We start from the raw sequence: 19458 nt of genomic DNA on the forward strand, positions 1-19458 counted from the left end.
TTAGTTTGGGAGGGGACAAAACTTTCCTGAACTCGGGGTACAGTTTGTGCAGAACCTGTGAAGCACAAAATCTTTTAGCTCTCAGAAACAGACGGACCTTGTACAATCAGTGCAGCAAAGGAGGTAATGTTGTTTATTTCCAAAACTATTATGAGGAATGCATGAATGTATAGCAAGTTTTCCTGTTTTACAAGCTTATATTTTAACCATCAATTTTAATAGGTAAAAGTCTCTTCTTTTTTATTTCCAGGAAATAATGAAGTGGAATATGCTTTTTTGGGCTTTCTTGCTGTGTTTTCTTGCTAATAATCTCAGCAGTAAGTAGTCCATATTCCTCATATATAACTATTATAATCTCTGGACATTTTAGATATTTGCTTTAAAGCTGCTTCATGATTTTCAGAATATGAGAACTTTAAGACTGATTTTAATAGTCACACACTCGCTATTGTCAAATAAACAAATTTAAAGGGAAACAATGAAATACCACATGTTAATATTACATGTTCATAAACTTGAGCTTGAGTTGTGTTCATCAGGACATAGTAAGGAATAATATTTGAGGAGGAAACGCACACATTTCTTGAATCCCTCGGGAGATCCTCAGGTCTCTATGTCTGAATCAGCTCTTTGTAAGGGATTTCATTCACTCTTCCTCTACTTTCTCCTTCCACAGGTGCCAGATTCATTCCTGAAGGGGGTAAACAGATTATTTACACACTTTCCCCAGTAAATACAGTATTACTACACTGTAAAAAATTTGTGGTGGTTTTTGTTCGTTTAACTTAAAAAAGTAAGTAACCTGGTTGCCTTAAAATTTTGAGTTCATTGAAAGTAAAAATTTGAGTTGATACAATGAAGGAAATTAGTTTAATAAATAGAAACTCAAAATATTATTGTATCTGAACCACATATTTGTTTTGATAAATCATGAAAATAGCACAATTTGGCATGTTTCACTGCATCATCAGAAATAACACACACATAATTACCCAATATGCTTACAAAATGTTTTAATAATATTTTAATAAAGGTTGTCGAATCTCAAAAAATGTTCATTGTATTAACTCAAAATTTTAATTTCAATGAACTCAAAATTTTAAGGCAACCAGGTAACTTTTTTTCTTAATAATTTTTTACAGTGTAGTATAATTTAAAAAATGCACAATGAAGCTTTTGTTTGAACAAATAATTGGATTGTATAAAATGTTGGTGCTGTTTTAAGTGTATTGTTGTGTTTGCCTGTCTGAGGACACAAAGAGGCACATTTAGACATTACTGCTGCAGTTATACATCATCTGGAATTCTGGAATGCAAGAATTCAGCAGAAATACACAAGCTCTATTTTTCTCTCCTTCTCACACACATAGTACCCTATGAAAAGCCCCCGGCTGTGCCCTACTGGTCATATTCCACCTCAGATTTCTGGAACTATGTGGAATACTTCCGCAGCATTGGGGCATACGAGCAGATCAATGAAATGGCCAGAACATTCTTCGCCCATCAGCATCTGGGAGACACGCTGGGTTATGAAGTGGCAGAGCAACATGATCATTAAGTGGATGTCATTAGCTAGTTCATCAATCATAGCTTAGTTTCTGTCACTAGAAACTAAATATAATTACTGAAATATAACTAAAAATTATGAATCTTGTGCCATATTATTAGGCTACTAATAAAAATGCATATAGGATTCACTGTTAATGTTTTTCATTGTAGTGTGATTATCATCTTCAGAGTGCATGATTGTTGTTGATGTATTATACGAGTTACAAATAAAAGAAATGTAAGAAATAAAACAAAAGTATCATCCTGATGCACAGAAGTGATTTTAATAGACTACCATCACTAATAAAATCTGAGGACCAGTTCTCCAACTGAGCCAGTGGGACCCGTTTTCCAGCCGGTCACATTTTGACGTAACACAACTAGTGATGTGAAGCCTAAAAAAAAAAAAAAACGCGAATCGATTCTTTCGACCAGTTCATTATAAAGAACCGATTCGATGTGTTTTACGACATCAAGTGGTCCCTAGCGACTGGTGTGGCACGGGACCTTTCATGCTAAACATTCAAATAAAACCACGTATAGCCAAATATGGCTGTTGATTGCTTTTGTTGTTGTTTTTTTTTTAATTATTATTATTATTATTATTATTATTATTATTATTATTATTATTATTATTATGCTGTTTATTTTTAAACAAACAATTTATTAATACGACTTATGTGTACATTTATTACATTTACTATAGTCATTTTAAAATACAGTTTGCATTCATGCAGATGTCTTGAAAACGTTTGCGCGAACAAATGATTCAAATCGACTTTGCAAACAAGTTCATTTAAAAAAGATCCGACTCAAAAGAACACTTCTTCACGAATCGGACATTGCGAATCGAAACACTACCGGAAACAGAGAGGACAAAACGAACGGGTTGTTTTGGTGGATTTGACAGTGTGCTGAAAAACACACAATTTTAACATTTATTTATCGCTGCTTTTTTATAAAAACTCGAGCTGAAATCATGAAGCCAGCAGTTGATGAGATGTTTCCCGAGGGAGCTGGTCCGTATGTTGACCTGGATGAGGTTGGTGTTTACACATTGTTCTGCACGATTAGCATGTGATAAGATAAGACGATGTCTTTAAGTTAACATACACTAAAGAATCTCAGATATATGCATAGACAGTAAAAGATATATGTATCCGAGCAGATTTGTGTGCCACTTAATTTAAATATGTGCTAACGTAGCTATGTATTATGTGTTGCTAATCTTTCTTCCAGAAAGTGCGTACAGTTTCCTCAGATAAACACTGTATCTCGTTAATTTTTATTCAATAAATGTTTGGAGTGTGTTATTTGTTCTAAAAAAAAAAAAAAGTAAATGCGTGGATACTGGACAGGTCTCTAGTAATGCTATGTGTGCGTGTTGACAGGCAGGGGGCAGCACTGGACTGCTGATGGATCTGGCCGCCAATGAGAAGGCAGTGCACTCAGACTTTTTCAATGGTGAGACTCTCAAACTCCAACTATCTGATACAATACAATGACCATTTACTTTCTTTGACATGTCCAATGGTTTGCGATTACTAGAAATGATTCATTGGAAATTCCTGGGCAAGATTTTACATTGCAGGTGTTTTATCTGCTTACCACTGTAGTTATAGATCTCAATATGTCTCTTTAGTCTGGCACAATTTTTAGTGCTTATGGTATTTAGGTTAAATCAGTTATGTGTGTGTATTTTAGTTTTATTCATTTTGAATTGGTTTATATATATATATATATATATATATAAATATATATATATATATATATATATATATATATATATATATATATATATATATATATATATATATATATATATATGTATATGTTTTCATGTTAATTTGAGCATTTGTTATGTGATTTGTCATTTTATTAATGAATTTTTGTTTTAGTTTAGTTTTGTTTTAGTTTTTATTTATTTTCAGGTGATACTTGTAGTACTTCAACTTATTTCAGTTTATTACCAAGGCAACATTACTAATTTCCATTTAGTTTAAGTTTTTCAAAAATTACTATATATAAATGCTGGGGATATTATCGGGTTGAGGTCAGGACTCAGCATGCCATTCACAAACTGTTCCCACAAAGTTGGGAGCATGAAATTGTTCAAAATGTCTTCGTATGCTGAAGCATTTAGAGTTCCTTTCCCTGGAATTAAGGGGCAAAGCCAACACCCTGAAAAACAACCCAACACCATAATCCCACCTCCACCAAACTTTACACTTAGCACAATGCAGTCAGAAAAGTACCTTTCTCCTAGCAACCACCAAACCCTGACTCGGCCATCGGATTGCCAGACAGAGAATTGATTCGTCATTCTAGAGAACAAGTCTTTAATTCTTTAGAGTCCAGTGGTGGCATGCTTTACACTACTGCATCCAGTGCTTTGCATTACACTTGGTGATGTAAAGCTTATGCCCGTTTCCACTGAAATTACCCGGAACAATTTGTACCAGGAACTTTTTTTTACAGGAACTTTTCCCCAAAAAACTGCTATTGTCTGTGTTTCCACTGCGGTCTAAAGTACCGTGAAGATTAGGCGAATTTAGTCCGGTGATGTAGGACTGCACGCGACTGCTGCTCCTAGTCAGCGACGGACAGTAATCATTTTTGCGCGACACTGTCTGCATCTATATCAAGTATGGAGGAGATTCAAGCTGTGCTGCTTTTGCTGGTTGTGTATTGGTTTACCTAAGAGGTAATTCACAAAATGGCGGAAAAGAGCACTGATACTAAAGCGCATTCTAAAAGCTTGTAAAGCTATATTTAAAATGACAACGTAAGTTATAAGCTATTACAGACATTGACCGTCAGATGGCTAAGACAAACGTGCGCCATCAGACAGAAAGAGCAAGATAAAAGAAGTCTTTTAAAAAAGCCGGTTGAAATAAAATGTTGTGTGAGCTAAACCAATCAGCATGTTCAGCGCACAAGTCCCACCCTCGAAAGTTCCTGAACTTTGAAAAAGTAATAACCTTGCGAGCAGGGCCGTTTGGAAGGGGGAATATTTACCCGGAACTTCATTTAGACCCTAGTTCCTGCGGTCAAAACACACAGAGTACCACCCCAAAGTTCCTAGTTCCTGCGGAAAGTTCCTGCGTTGAAAACGTGGCTTTGGATGCAGCTGCTCGGCCATGGAAACCCATTCTATGCAGCTGACCGTTCTTGAGCTAATCTGAAGGCCACATGAAGTTTGGACTTCTGTAGCTGTAATGACTCTGCAGAAAATTCTTTCACAAATGTTTTTAGAAGCGTCTGCATGCCTAGGTGCTTGATTTTATACACCTTTGGCTATGGAACTGATTGAAACACCTGAATTTAATAATTTGCCAATACTTCGGCAATAAAGTAGTGTATGTATATTTTATTCAACTAGTATAACTTTTTATTTTGTCATCTTTATTTCAAATAACTTAAATCTTTTTAATATGTATGTGTGTTGTTTCTGTGGAAAATCCCCCCCAAAAAACTAAAAAACATTCTTTCCATTTTAAATGGCTGTTTTTGGTTGTTTGCTTGGCAACGGAATATTGCAAAGTGCTTTAGCATGCATACTCTTTTCTTTACACTTTTCCGCCGGCTCTATATACTGACAGTAAAGGTAGTTTCAGGCACAGGATGACCTAAAAAGCAGGCAGTTAAAGAGTAAAGGAGGTTTGAAACTGAGCCCATGTAAAGCGCTTTTATTGGGCTTCATTGGCTCCAGCACAGCAGGTCTTCCCTCTTTAGGGGCTCTGTATGCATCTGCAGCGCTTGAAGTAGCTGAACACGTGTCACTTGGGGCCGTTTTATCAGATTTTTTGTTATTGAAAGCTTTATGGAAAATAACCCAGAGATCCCGATAATGCCTTATTTACCTGAGAACAGCATGTCATAGATCAGGTATTTGTTCAGACTATCCAAAAAGCAAATGTTAATTGAAAAAAGCTCTTCATATTCAGGTTTATTTTGCTAAATAAAAAAAGTACTGTATTAGAGAAAATAAATCTTTTTTGTGTTCTAAGCTGCTCCCTTACGCTTCTCTTTCTCCACAGATTTTGAAGATCTATTTGATGACGATGATATTCAGTGATGAAGAGGACGAACAGGAGGAATTTCTCCATTGTATAAAATGTTAATTGTTGTACATTTAAGTGAGTGATGTTGCATTGTTAACTTTTCAGTTCATTAATAAACTTGTGTGCAATACAAACGCTTCCCTTGGCCAGATGTTTTCACATGTTAAAAATCCCAGACATTCCACGTCAAAAGTTGGAATTATTATAAACGTCTTTTTCCCTAGGCTGAAATCTGTTTCTAGCCCTGATTGTAGGTTTTTGCACATTCCTGAACACCTGTAAGTGTGCATAATTACATGTGCGATCCGCTGTTAACATAAAGCACAGATGTTTTACACTCTGACATTGACATAAAAATATTTTTTTGTACATATATCTGAACTCGCATCATAATCAGTTTTTATTCAGGTTAGACGATAATACATGCATTAGTTCACCTAAAAATGCAAATTTTGTCATTTACTCGACCTCAAGTAATTCTAAACCTGTATGAGTTTCTTCTGCTGAACACAAATAAATCTATATTTTAAAGAATGTTGGTAATCAAACAGTTGACAGTAGCCATTGACTTCCATAATACATAATAGGAAAAGATACTATGGAAGTCGATGGCTACCATCAACTGTTTGATTACCGACATTCTTTAAAAGATCTCCTTTTGTGTTCAACAGAAGGAAGAAATTCATAGAGGTTTGGAACAATGTGAGGTAAATGACCCCAAGATTTCCCTTTTCACTATCCCTTTAACTCTTAATCTGTATCGCTGCATCACAAATAGGGTTTTAATTGTGAATAATCACTTTTTATGTCATTCTGTGCAGTTAATTATGGGATGATGGATTGAGCTGGTACTTGGCAGATGTGAGCATGATAAAATTCCCCATGAGAGGTTTTTACAAAGTTTGCTGCACTTGGCGGTTCAGTGCGTTGGGAGCATGAAACACAATATTCAGTATACAGAGATTTGTTTAATGTCCGTTATTCTGTTAGTTGAAGATAACCAGTTAACCAGATAATCGTCGCTTGACAAAACATTTATGGGAATGTCCTCCCCATTTACTCAGCAATGATAAGACATGTATATTATGTTCCCAGTTGCAAATGACAACCCAGAAGTTGTGTTAGTTATTATATGGACTTAAATGTAAACTGCATTGGCCTGATTCAACTTAAAAACTAGTTTAGATTTTTTTTTTACAGGGTTCTCATTAAGCAAAAAACACTTATTTAGCAACTGAAAGCTAATGTAAAGTTACTAAATACCTTTTTTACATGCTAATAAATGGAATTTGTGTGTCCTGATTCTTGTTCTTTGCATTTTGCGTTTATCCCTGTATGCTTTCTGGATGTAAAACCGTTTTCTCTCCTCCCGTGTCTGTCTTTAATTACAACATCTGATTGGTTGGCTTTCTTGGCCAGAGAAGGCCAATGGTAGTGTTGGAAGCAGCATACTTGGCCCCATGGGATGCACCTTTTTTGTTTTTAATTATCAAGGTTGGGTTTAAATTGTGGCCAGGTTGTCAACGGTGGCACAGTCGGTGTGTTGAGACTAGTACACGAGGAGATTGGCTCACCTTCCTCTTCCAGTCAGTCAGCTGCAGAGCTGAACTTCAAGGCCCAGTCGGCTGTCACAGACTGCCTCTCTTCAGAGGTTCACGTCACCACATCCTAACACAGGTAAGACACAGCTCAGACCCCTTTGTATGTCCTCTGTTTCAAAATGTATATAAAAAAACTGCAGATGTGCACCAATATTTACTATGCTTACAGAATGCACAATTAAAAAATCATAAGAAATGTATGTAATTAAGAAAATACTTCAAGTGTTTCGTTTTTGTTCATCTTGTAAGCAGGACCAGCAAACAGGACAGGACTATTATGAGTTTAAAGAGCTTGTCTGTTGAACTTACCTTAAAATTGCAAATGCCACACATCTCACTGGTGAAAAAAACATACATTTTCTTTGTATACAGGCATTTGTAACATGTAACAACAAATAATTAGCAGGTAATCAACCATATGGAGTGATTTGTTTGTCGAATTCTGTCTATATGAGTGATTCTATAAATTAAGATACATTCAGCATGTCAAAGTTCACGTTAAATAATTATTATTTTTTTACTTTTAATGAAACAAGTAATTTCGTTATAGCATTGTCAACGGTGTTATAATTTAAACAATGTGTAGAAATAACATTGGTATCAGATTTTGACGGAAAGTGGATTAACAATTTCAAACTTTTTAGCCAAAAACTCCACTTACTTAGCATAAACGCTAAGAGCACATGGCACTGAAATCATGATTAAAAGACTTAAACAACCCACAGTGATTATGATAAATTCTGTTTTTTGTGTTTTTTTGATACTGTGGTAACAATTTTGACATTTAACAAAATAACTCTTGGTGTAAGAACTATTGATATTCAAATATTTTCTCAGAGAGAGCACACACCTTTCAGTGCTTCAGATCATATCAGTGAGGGAAAGTGACAATTTCCTGCATCTTACATTCAGTGGGAGACAATTCCATCAAATTAAAGGCAAAGTATGCTACTGTAACAAAGTTGATGAAGGATTTATGCACACATATTTATAAGATAAAAGTAATTTTTTAAACAACTTAATATTGTAGAATTAGGAAAATTACTATTTTAGGCTTGTATTAATAAAATATTTTTATTACACGATACGGGAAACAAGAAATCATGATTTTCAGCTATATAAGACATAATATTATGGCCTGTAACATCTTGTGACTCATGGTTCAAATTATTAAAATAATTACAAAAATAACCATTTGAAAAAACCTGAAAATAAATACTTTAGATACCAACTGTACCTGCAGTTATCGAATCACCCATAATTAAACGTGTTCTTTTCCTACTTGATAAATTCTTCAGATCTAAAATTTCAAATACTTTTAAATTTAGATAATACAATATCAACGGTAGGAATATATCTCTCATAACAACTCTCATTAGCATCTTGATTGAGCTTCATCATGTTAAATAATGGATATGAAAGCTTATAAAAATGCAAATAAATGCTATAATGAATGTTGTTTATCCAAAGGAGTCAGGAAGGTTAAGAATGGCTTGTTTCAGAGGATCTTCCATCTTCCATGTGTTGCTGCTTGCAACATTACTATTACCAGGTGAGAGAGTTTGAATTATTCTTTTAAATAATTTAGGCATGCATCCTTATTTTTTAGTAGTTCTATGATAACATATCTGTTAGAAGCTTCATGACCTTGTATCTTCTGACTGAAATTTCCCTAAAGTCCTGTAGTGAACAAGGGGGTATTGGGTTTCTGGGTGCTCTGCTTTTTGTTCTGCAACTGATAAAATGATTAACGGTTGTCAGCAAAACTCCACCAAGTGCACCAGGTTTCCAGATGTGGCAGCAGTTTACAAGCTCATAAAAAAAAACTTGCTGATACTCTGAAAGAGCAAAATTTCCTTTACTTACCTTATATAAGACACAGATCTTCTGTCCAGTCCCTCACAGTAAAAACTACACATCCATGATCCACTCGTCTCCAATACAGCAGAGATTAACGTTACCTTAAGAGAAATGAGATGGAAAAAGTGTCCGTTCAGACATTTTTCTGATGCTGGGATAATTAGGTTCACCTGTAGGTATAGAGGCTCCTTCCCTTTGTAGATTTTATAGCTTTTGCTTGTATGAGCCCAGTTACTGTAGCCCCCTGCTGTCAGGCATCAAAGTGCTGATGTGCGCTGTTTGAAGATTAATTTCCTACAAAACCCTGTATGTTACCACCTTTCCCTCTCCCCAAAACTTGTAAAACTGCATCCTGCTGCCCTCAGCTCATTGGGTCTTTACTCTCTGTAAGCATTTTCTACTCTGTCTTTGACAACATCTGGTTGAGACTTGGACCCCCTAATTTCTTTTCTCTCTACTCTTCTTCTTTAACAGAGCTTCTGTTGGCTGGCCCTGTTACCCAGCGTTTAAAAGGAGACGGTAAGTATAGCTTGTTGTCCCGTTCTGTCGGAGTCTTTATTGATATATCTGTTGTATAGCTACAGTATAATCTGTTAGATATGCACAATGATGTAACATGTAATGTTTCTGCCAGATGGAAGTGATGAAAAGGCAGGCATTGAGGCAGGCCCAAAGAAACTAATCCGCAGCAGGAGAAACATCAGTTGGTACAAGCAGCACTCCGATTTCTGGAGCTGGTACAAGTACTTCACTGATAATGGGAACCAAGAGGGAGTGAGTACAGCATATTGTGAACTAAATTGGACCTACAACATCCGCTCATGGTTTTTGCATTGGTTAATCTGAGGAACACCCAATATAATCAGTACCATATTGGTTATTGGCTGATATTTTTTATATATTGATCAGTAACCGAAAATGGTATTTAAACATCATGGTCATTTCTAATATTTTTACATTTAGATTGACATCTTCTAATGCTTCTAATCTTCTAATGCTCACTGAAAGTTAATCTTTAAAGCACTAATAATTTAATATATATATATTTTTAAGCAAAAGTAGTTTAAAAAATAATTTCATTTTCATTCTGCACATTATATATTTGATATTATATAGCGTCTATATTCACTTGTTTTTAGTGTTTTATTATAATTTGATTTTTTTTTTTTAAATGAATTTATACAAAAAAATACTTTAGATTAGGGTCAAATTCTCACTATGACATTTGCCTCAATAAACTCCTAATTACGCCTTTTTAAAAGTACGATGGTTTAGGTATAGGGTAGGATTAAGGATGCAGAATAAGGCATTAATATGTGCTTTATAAGTACTAATAAACAGCCAATATCCTATTAATATGCATACTAATAAGCATTGATGCATTTGGCAGGCGCTTTTATCCAAAGCAACTAGTAAATAGTGAGAATTGGACCCTAAACTAGCATTACCAATTTTTTAAATATCGACCACTTATCAGTTATTGGCCATCACATGTATGAACTTACTGGAATTGTAATACTATAAAATAAAACTGGGGTATGGTTAAGGGTTATGTATTTTGTGTTGGTTGTATAATCCAAGTACTGAATCAAGATCATTCGCTGTCACTTTTCAGGTTGCAGAGCTGGATCGCGTCTATCTGGCGTACTTGCAGAACAAGAATCGTGCTGAGGCACGTCGTTCCTACAAGTTGTACCTGCAGCACCTAGGTGACATCTACAAGTCTTGTTCTGAGTCTGAGGACCCAAACTGTGTGGCCTCGTACACCAACAGACCCAAGGCTGAGGCACCAGCACCTGCACCTGCACCAGTCAAGTCTTGTGACCCTTACAGAGACCCATATTGCTTATACTCGAAGGGATACTCGTATTACCCATACCTGGCCCCGGCCCCAGCTGCTGTCAAAGCCCCTGCACCTGCTCCAGTAAAAGCCCCAGCTTACCTCCACACTCCTGTGGTAAAGGATCCACGGTCTGGTTACTACTACCACTCTCCGTTGGTGCAACCCTTCCTGTCAGCTGAGCAGAGAGCAGAGTTGTTGCGCATCTGTGACGCGGAAGATGTTGAGTGTCTCCAGTACCACCTCCGTGCTGCTTACGGATACAAGCCTGCTGCTGGCCTGGCCCCATCCTACGCCCATCTCGGCTGCAACCCTAAGACAGATCCTCACTGCGTCCCCCATCTGGTCCAGAAGGCACCATCTAGTCTGTACATGCGGTATCCCCATTGTGACCCTCGGGTTGACCCATACTGTGCTTATGCTGCTGCTCTGGCTTCCTCGCAGAACCATGAAGCCCCACCTTCTGGCTTGGAGAGACCTTGCAACCCTCTCTATGATAATAACTGCAACCCTCTGACAGCCACAAGGTTTGGCAGCTTGGCCTCTGAAGATCTGAAAGACGACCCCGCCTCTGAAGCCGGCGCCATGCGGGCTCCTCCGAGCCCTCGTCAAGACCCTTATGCCATGTACCGAGATGCATCTGCTGGGGCTGACCTGCGAAGACACCTGCCTCCACAGCTCCAACCTCCAAGGTACCAACCGGAGGAAGCTCAACATCCTTTGGGACCTCGTGGGAAGACCAAAGAGGGCTATGACTGTTTCATCGGGTATGATGAAGAGTGCTTCCCACTGGGTTCCCAAAACGAGCCCCGTCCTGCTGTGCACAGACAAACGTCCTACCCGACCGAACCCTACGAGCCCCATCTGAACGCCGATGGATCTAGAAACGGGGTGATCGAGCCCGATCCAGACTGCGACCCAGAGTACGACAGAAACTGCCGCTTGCGCCGCCACGAGCTGGCCGAACCCGCCAGTCCTTCACCTCAAGAGGAGCATCCAGCCCGGGAGCAATCACACGAGGAGGTCCCCCAGCATCGAGAAGAGTCCTACCCTGAGACCCCAGGCTATGACCAACAGCAATACGAGCCCTATGTGAGCGGACAAGAAGATCTATATGCAGGATATGGCCCCCAGGAACCAGGAGCAGCTAGTTTTCAGGATGTAATGAGAGGATATGGTGGTCGGTATCCTGGCCAGGATGACCACCGTGCCTACAATGGAGACTACAGAAATAAATAAATAAATACATGTGACAATGTATGGCAAAAATTGTAGATCAGGACAGAATGTGTTTTTTTGTGTGTTTTTTTTGTAGATAAATATTAAAATGCACACTTGTAGAAAAGGTGCACATGTCAGTTTCATAGGATTTCACACAATCTTTTTTTAAGAGCTGCTGAAATTTCCTAGCTCTGGAGCACTTGTATAGGGAAAAAAGTTGTTTTGTTTCTTATGACTTTTTGCTGATTCTTTTCGCCAATGTAACCTTATTGTGTGTTGCAGCTTCTCTAGGATATTGACTTATAGACAGAGTGTTTTCAACTCTATTTTCCAACAGAGGAGCAATCTTCCTAGCTCTCCATATCTATGTGGAGGAAAAAAATTAAGCCAAAACAAAGTGTATCAAATATCAATAGTGTACCTGAATATATTGTAATCATGCTCACCTCTCCCATTTTGGTTAGATTCATCGGACAATCTCCTATCAAATGAATATTTAATGAACTTCTGGGCCCTTGCTTATTTGTATTCTTTTTTAAATTGCCAAATTGATGCTTTGTGATTTGTTTGCATCTTTGAAATGATGTTTTACTTTGAATGTTTCAAATAAAAGCTTTAAAAGATATTGAGCTCTTTTTGGCTGCAAATGTATGATTAGTACAGACAAACTACCTAATTAAACAAATCGTTTTTCAGTTGAAGTAAAACACACACACACACACACACACACACACACACACACACACACTGGTCTATGTGGTTTACAGGGACTCTCTATAGGCGTAATGGATTTTATACTGTACAAACCGCATTTTCTATCCCCCTACACTGCCCCTGCCCCTAAACCTACCCATCACAGGAAACATTCTGCATTTTTACTTTCTCAAAAAAACATAATTTAGTATGTTTTTAAAGCTATTTGAAATATGAGGACATTTGAAATATCATCATAAACCACATTTATGGTGTAATACCAGTGTAATACCCATGTAGTTATACAAATTTGTGTTCTTAAAAAACCCATAAACAAACACACACACACACACACACACACACACACACACACACACACACACACACACACACACACACACACACACACACACACACACACACACACACACACACACACACACACACACACACACACACACAATGAGATAGTCTGCACCAAATTAGCATACAAATACATTTTTAATAACAAACAGCCCACCAATACATGCTTTTAAAGTTAGCTATCTTAACTTAATATGACACATAATTTGCATTTTTTCTCAGTCAACTGTCTTGGGAGTTTAGAGAGATGAAACACTCCATAATGAAGCAGTTACTTCAAATTCTAGAACTCTAGTTTAAAGTTGTGACCGCCATTAGCCTAAAATATTTAGAATTAACATTAATTAATATCAATTCTCAACAGCTGTGATACTATTTCAGTAAAGCGATTGAAGAGCTGTTGTAATGTACAGGATCGCAAGCATTTTACACCCCAACACACAATCTAAACAAAAATATAATTATAAGTTCATAGGCTTAGCATGTGTGGTGACATATACTGACCTTGAACATTGATTAAAATATCTGCTAGGATGATGTGTGCTAAACTACACTACTGTGTTGAAAGAAAGCCAGTTTAGCGGGTGGGTATGAGGATATGTGAATATCTGCAAATGATATCTGCTGGCTGCATTAAACTGACTGTTCAATAAGATGTCATCGTCTGCGGTTGTCAAATGGGTTGCTTAAGATTTTAGGAGTCAAAAGGAAGCCAGTGAAGGTGGAGTCATTGTTGGTATCAGCATAAATCCCTGCATCAAATATGTCATCATACAACTGAAGCCAAACCTCATCTCCAGCAGACAGATTTAAAATTGTCCCTCCGGAGGCCTGATCCAGATTTCCGTTGTGAAACTGGTCAAGAGTGAAGGCCACAGTCCGGCCATTTTGGAACATAGCTACCTTGGTCTCCTTTCCGTTGATAGTGAGGTGATATGTGAAGTAGTAGATCCCAGGGATTGCACAGCGAAACTTTCCGGAGATGTCATCATAGTGGTGCTGCTCATTATAGAAAGTCTTAGTGAAGTGGATGGGAGCTCCACTAGCGGGGCTGATTTTACCTGTAAGTCCCATGCTAAAAGCCGAGTGGTAGGGGAAGGAACCCTCTCCACTTTCTCCTTTCAGACCTGGGTTTCCAGGAAATCCTCTTTTGCCTGCAGGTCCCTCGTCCCCTGGTTCACCTGGCTCTCCACTCGGTCCCTTGGAACCTTGACAGCAGAATATGGTTGTCAGTCCTGAATTTGAGTCCTTAATATGGTTACGTTCACACACAGTCCAGTTATTTACGGGAGTGATAACTGCATAACCAAACCTGTACATTTTCAGGACTACATTCTCGGAAAACTAATTAAATTGACAGGCCCAAAAAACAACAACATTTGAGGCATTTTGTAAAGTTCATTTTTCAACAACCCTTTTTTCAAGTTCCCATTTATATTTACTGTATGCATTTTGGCAGATGCTTTTATATATTTATTGTTTTTACCTGACTTATTTTGTATGTTTTGCATAGTGTGATTTTCAGTGAATTGTAGGCCTATTAAAACAAATTAGAGTCTATTTTTATATTAGACAAAGTGTACTTTCATGGGCACTTAATACTATAAGAGTCTGCTATTGAATCACCTGGATCTCCAATATCCCCTTTGTCCCCCTTATGCCCATCACGTCCATCCCGGCCGGGCATTCCATTGAACCCTGGGGTTCCAGAAACACCCCTCATCCAGCGGGCACAAGGCTCACTGCTGTCCGGCTCAGTCAGCTCTGTGTTCTCCTCCTGAGAGACTCCCAGTCGGGCTGCCATTATCACAAAAAGCACAGCTATCCATGCACTCTTCATTGTAAGAGCCATGTGATCAATCTGTTGCGTTACAGTGAAATAGCCTTTAGATAAGTAAAGACATAATATTTCTGGAATATACGAGCATGTTATGTCCTACCTGGTCATCAAGAGTGAGTCATATACAGCGTTTTGGAGTGATAGCTTGAGCTGTTGTCCTTTTGAGATCTTCTGTACAAGACTCTGTGCTTGTCACCCCTAAAAATATCTGACTGGACATCCAAAGCAGCTGTTGGTATTAAACAAGCGGTCACACTATCACATTCAAATAAGACTGTGTGAGTTTTCTATATTTATTGTTGTTGATTGAATGATTAATTCCTGCTGCCTGCTAGTGCACATTTGACATGGATAGCTAATAGTATGTATCTAATATGTTATCTGATTGCTTTAGAAGCTTTCTGTATATTGTGAAGGGTCTGCTTATTTCAGAAGTTGAGATGGAGGAGACTACTGTCTTTTAACCTAGTTAAACTCATTTAGTTTGGAATCCAGCCATACAATTCTCAAATAGAGCTAACACGAGAACGGGGAACTTCTGTAATCTAATCATAGAGTGCCACCTTGTGGCTAATATAAGTATTGTTACTTATAGAAAAAGTGTACATGAGACAAATAATTATTGGAAGCTTATTAGAATGATTTCTGAACGATCAAGTAACATGGAAGATTGCTGAAAATTCGTTTTGCCATCACAGGAATTAATTTAAATATATTAAAATAATGAAAAATGTACTTAGTTTCTCAATTTTACTGTTTGTTTTTATAATACAGACTTGGTGAGCACACAAAAACATTTGACAACCCTACAGAACTCACATTTTAAAATGTATACGCACACATTATTCATGACAACCCTAACAAAAAGGACTGAGATTATTATACGGTAGATGTTAAATGTAGTTCTGTTGGCTGGTTGGTTTCTAATCAAAATGCTACCTTGATAAGTTTAGCACAACAGAGCTCAATGGACATTGTATTTTTGTCATAATGCACAATGTAGCCATTACGTATAGTGCAAGAGTCTCCAGGTCTTTATAAGGACTCTCGGAGTTAATTAGACGCTTCATTAAAACATGAAACATTAGAAAAGAAGGAAATTCTCGGCTTTTCCCATCTCAGTTGTCCTGTAAAAGGTCAGTGTTCATCTCACACAGCTCCCTATGCGCCACCTGACACTTCACCGAACTAATTGTATAGCTTGTACTGATTATAAAATGCCAACATACTTTGGAAAAACAATGTTTGCTGAAATGTCAGGACTATGAATAATCGTCCTTCTATTTCACCTTTAAATCTGCACCATCGATCTACTACTGTGTTAGTTTAAGCGGATATCAGGTGTGAGCAGTATGAACACATTAGTTGTGGTGAGAGCAAGAAAAGTTGATTTCAATTTCATCAATAATTACTCATAATAGGTCAGTCATACAAACCAGGTGTGTGTGTGTGTGTGTGTGTGTGGGGGGGGGGGGGGGGTATTAACCCTTCAAAGGCTACTGTATCATATTTGATACACAAGTAATTCTCTAAATTAAAGGGATAGTTCACCTAAAAATAAAAATGATCCCATGATTTACTTACAAGCCACCCTAGGTGTATATGACTTTCTTCTTTTAAAAGAAATACAGATATATGGATATATTGAAAAAAATCCTGCTTCTTCCAGCCTTTATAATTGCAGTAATTGGAAGACAAAATTATTTTTAAAGGGGGGGTGAAACACTCAGTTTCAGTCAATCTCATGTGAATCTTGAGTACCTATAGAGTAGTATTGCATCCTTCATGTCTCTGAAAAGTCTTTAGTTTTATTATATTTATAAAAGAAAGATAGGCTGTACCTAGTCTTTCCGGAAAAAAAACCGAGCAGCTGGAGGCGTATCATGTGGGCGGAGCTAAAGAATGACGAGCGCACACAAAGCGGTGACGTCCTAAAAAGACGTCCTGATCCTAAATCAGATTCAACTAATACATATATGATCCAGAATCAGATCCGGAGGCTGAAATAAATTGAACTGGGGAAGCAACAGCAGGACGTCCGTCTCTGTGGTATGTACTGTATTTAGTGGCCTGTCAACATTTGTGCGGGTTTACTCACAGTTTGAGGACATGATTCGGTTTATGGACTATTGTATGCGACTAAACCTTAGCAGTAGCAAGCAAAACGGTTTTGCATGTCAGACTAGTGTAACGGTATACATAGAACAACAATGGAGTAACGTTAGCGCATTTGAATGACGAAGCACGCTTTGTGAGAACACTAGGTTTATGTTTGGGTGGTTTTACAATAAACAAACTGGCACCTATTTTATTCAGCTAAACAAATGTATTTAAACACACACCATAGATTGCATGCTCCATTGATAAATTAACTAACGTTATACACGATTGTGTTGTTTACTGATGTTTACTTACGCGAAGATAGCCAACAGCATGGACATTTGAAGCAGTTTTACTCACCCCCTGCTTCTAAAGCACGACCGCGAACCTTTATCATCACCGCTCCATCAAAAACACACTTCTTTGGTAACTGTTGATTTGGTGAAGTCCTGTGACAGCAGTGACCGTGGAGATCCACTTTTGCGACGCGACTGAAGCGTGATGTTGTGCCGCTTCTCATCATTTCTCCGTTCAAATCGGTTCAAAATGCAGCGCTGCCTTCCCGGAATGCTGAAGTTGCTTGACGTCACCCATAGGAATAAAGTGAAGCGCGGTGCGACAGAAGTGTTGCACGGACGACTGGATTTGCAGCTGAGAGAGTGTTTATGGGCGTGCATTTGCTCTTTCGCTCTAGTCACGCGCGCGCACCCTTCCGGGAGAAGAGCCGTGTGGCCCATACAAAGACCTTACGCTCTATCGACGTTAAGCGGACCCATACTCGAAAAAACTCTCCGAAACTTGTGAGACACTGGAAGGAGTATTTTTAACACAGAAATACTCCATCAAACGTCCAACTTAGTTTTTGAAACTTTGTCTATGGGGATGGGAATCCAAGTCTTTAACAGTGTAAAAAGCTCAGTATGCATGAAACAGCATTTCACCCCCCCCTTTAAGCTCAAAAAAGTGCATCAATCCATTATAAATGTAATCTACATGGCTCTGGGGGATTCATAAAGGCCTACTGAAGTGAAGCGATGTATTTGTGCAAGAAAAATATCCATATTTAAAATGTTATAAACTAAACCTAGCTTCCGACAGATGACCATACGCATCGGTTTACGGCGAAGGAGTAATAAAAAGATAATATTTACAAAATATACAGATTGACATGACCATTGAAACATACTGACTTGGTGTAGCAATGTAGATTTAGAGGAGCATTTTAGAGCCGGTTTTGGTATAGAAGTTTTATATTGCCAAACAAAAAGAGAAAATTGGAGCATTAAATGTAAGTATTAAGCATCATGCCAAGTAATTAACCTGATTTTTTTTTCTTTCTATATTTAGTTCAGAGACCTTAAGGAGATTCATTCTACTGAACCCGTCAGCTTTTGCAATCAGAAATAATATGCATCTTCAGGGAAAGTCATCATTGAGATCATTCAGGGCACACTCCTACTCCACTAATCAGTCAAAATGTAAACAAGTGCGCGTCGATTACCATGGATACAAATGAGGAATCTGAGTTTCAACCCAGCGGTGCAAAACGTGCAAGGAGGAAAAGCCATGAATGGTATAAGGCAAACCAAATAGGCTTATCTTACTACTGCAGAGGTTTCCAATATGCCTAGTTAGAGTCAATTTATGGCTGCTTGTTTGCAGCTCTAAAGGATACCTCTAGAATTGGATTATACAGGTAATGGAGGAATAATACTCTGAGGGGTTTATTAGATTATGACAGCTTCATTCGGGAGGGAAAAATATGCAGTTACAGTTGAAAATGGGTTTTCATGATGTCCCATGTTTCAAAATAAACAGTTTGAAAGTGTAACTTTAAATGACTATCGTTGGAGGTAGAAAGTTGTCAGGCTGAAGTTTGAGGAAAAGTTCCCAAAGCCTGTCAAAGACTATCTCTCTCTCATTGAAGACAGCTCAGCTGCTAGTTAGTGCAAACAGAGCTTGCTATTGGATAAACATTAGCCGAATGACCCCTTGATCCCTTTAATCATAAATGGGGATGAAATCATGAAAATTAGGGACATTTCAGTGTGTGCCAGCGATATTAACGTTTGATCAAATAGCGTGTTCAGTAAGTTCCTCTTCCTTACCTCTAATGATTGGCTTAACGAAAGTCTCTGTAAACAATCACCTATGAACTCTTTACATCTGAGAGGCTTAGACATATGATAGGCTGACCACATTTCGGAAATGAAAACCAGGCTTTACATTACTAGCTAAGCTTAATATATAATTGAAATTTTGAATGATGTACACTGTGTATTAACCTTTCTTTCAGAACAAGCATTAACTTCTTGAACAATTTGAGCA

The 19458-nt window shown here is 37.9% G+C and overlaps 4 protein-coding genes across 10 annotated transcripts in view; 3 read left to right on the top strand and 1 right to left on the bottom strand.

Annotated features, from left to right (window-relative positions):
• The first annotated feature begins 69 nt into the window (after positions 1 to 69).
• Positions 70 to 1758, top strand: otos (otospiralin). The gene is made up of 4 exons (XM_067435570.1): positions 70 to 123; positions 251 to 317; positions 677 to 700; positions 1371 to 1758. Exons 2-4 carry the CDS (start codon positions 257 to 259, stop codon positions 1556 to 1558), a joined length of 273 nt encoding a protein of 90 aa, XP_067291671.1. The 5' UTR covers positions 70 to 123; positions 251 to 256; the 3' UTR covers positions 1559 to 1758.
• Positions 1759 to 2390: 632 nt separating this feature from the next.
• Positions 2391 to 6914, top strand: cops9 (COP9 signalosome subunit 9). The gene is made up of 3 exons (XM_067435339.1): positions 2391 to 2590; positions 2940 to 3012; positions 5589 to 6914. Exons 1-3 carry the CDS (start codon positions 2528 to 2530, stop codon positions 5624 to 5626), a joined length of 174 nt encoding a protein of 57 aa, XP_067291440.1. The 5' UTR covers positions 2391 to 2527; the 3' UTR covers positions 5627 to 6914.
• Positions 6915 to 7155: 241 nt separating this feature from the next.
• and1 (actinodin1) lies at positions 7156 to 12639 on the top strand. 2 transcript variants are annotated; one of them, XM_067435338.1, is made up of 5 exons: positions 7156 to 7289; positions 8684 to 8765; positions 9548 to 9592; positions 9708 to 9847; positions 10689 to 12639. In XM_067435338.1, exons 2-5 carry the CDS (start codon positions 8702 to 8704, stop codon positions 12150 to 12152), a joined length of 1713 nt encoding a protein of 570 aa, XP_067291439.1. In that variant the 5' UTR covers positions 7156 to 7289; positions 8684 to 8701; the 3' UTR covers positions 12153 to 12639. The 2 variants fall into 2 exon arrangements, with proteins under 2 accessions (XP_067291439.1, XP_067291438.1); XM_067435337.1 differs by lacking the exon at positions 7156 to 7289 and having other exon boundaries at positions 8291 to 8765.
• Positions 12640 to 13309: 670 nt separating this feature from the next.
• adipoqa (adiponectin, C1Q and collagen domain containing, a) overlaps positions 13310 to 19458 on the bottom strand; it is a 31040-nt gene continuing 24891 nt past the window's right edge. For 4 of the 6 annotated variants that reach the window (XM_067435048.1, XM_067435047.1, XM_067435046.1 and 1 more), the window contains 3 exons: positions 15131 to 15242; positions 14817 to 15051; positions 13310 to 14398 (listed from right to left, as the gene is read on the bottom strand). In XM_067435048.1, the coding sequence (XP_067291149.1) occupies positions 13848 to 14398; positions 14817 to 15042 (777 nt within the window). In that variant the 5' untranslated portion in view covers positions 15043 to 15051; positions 15131 to 15242 and the 3' untranslated portion in view covers positions 13310 to 13847. Of the gene's footprint in view, positions 14399 to 14816; positions 15052 to 15130; positions 15260 to 19458 lie in introns of all 6 variants that reach the window. The other 2 variants (XM_067435049.1, XM_067435050.1) reach the window with 2 other exon arrangements.

Source organism: Pseudorasbora parva, chromosome 24 (assembly GCF_024679245.1).
Source record: "Pseudorasbora parva isolate DD20220531a chromosome 24, ASM2467924v1, whole genome shotgun sequence".
NCBI classification, from domain to species: domain Eukaryota; kingdom Metazoa; phylum Chordata; class Actinopteri; order Cypriniformes; family Gobionidae; genus Pseudorasbora; species Pseudorasbora parva.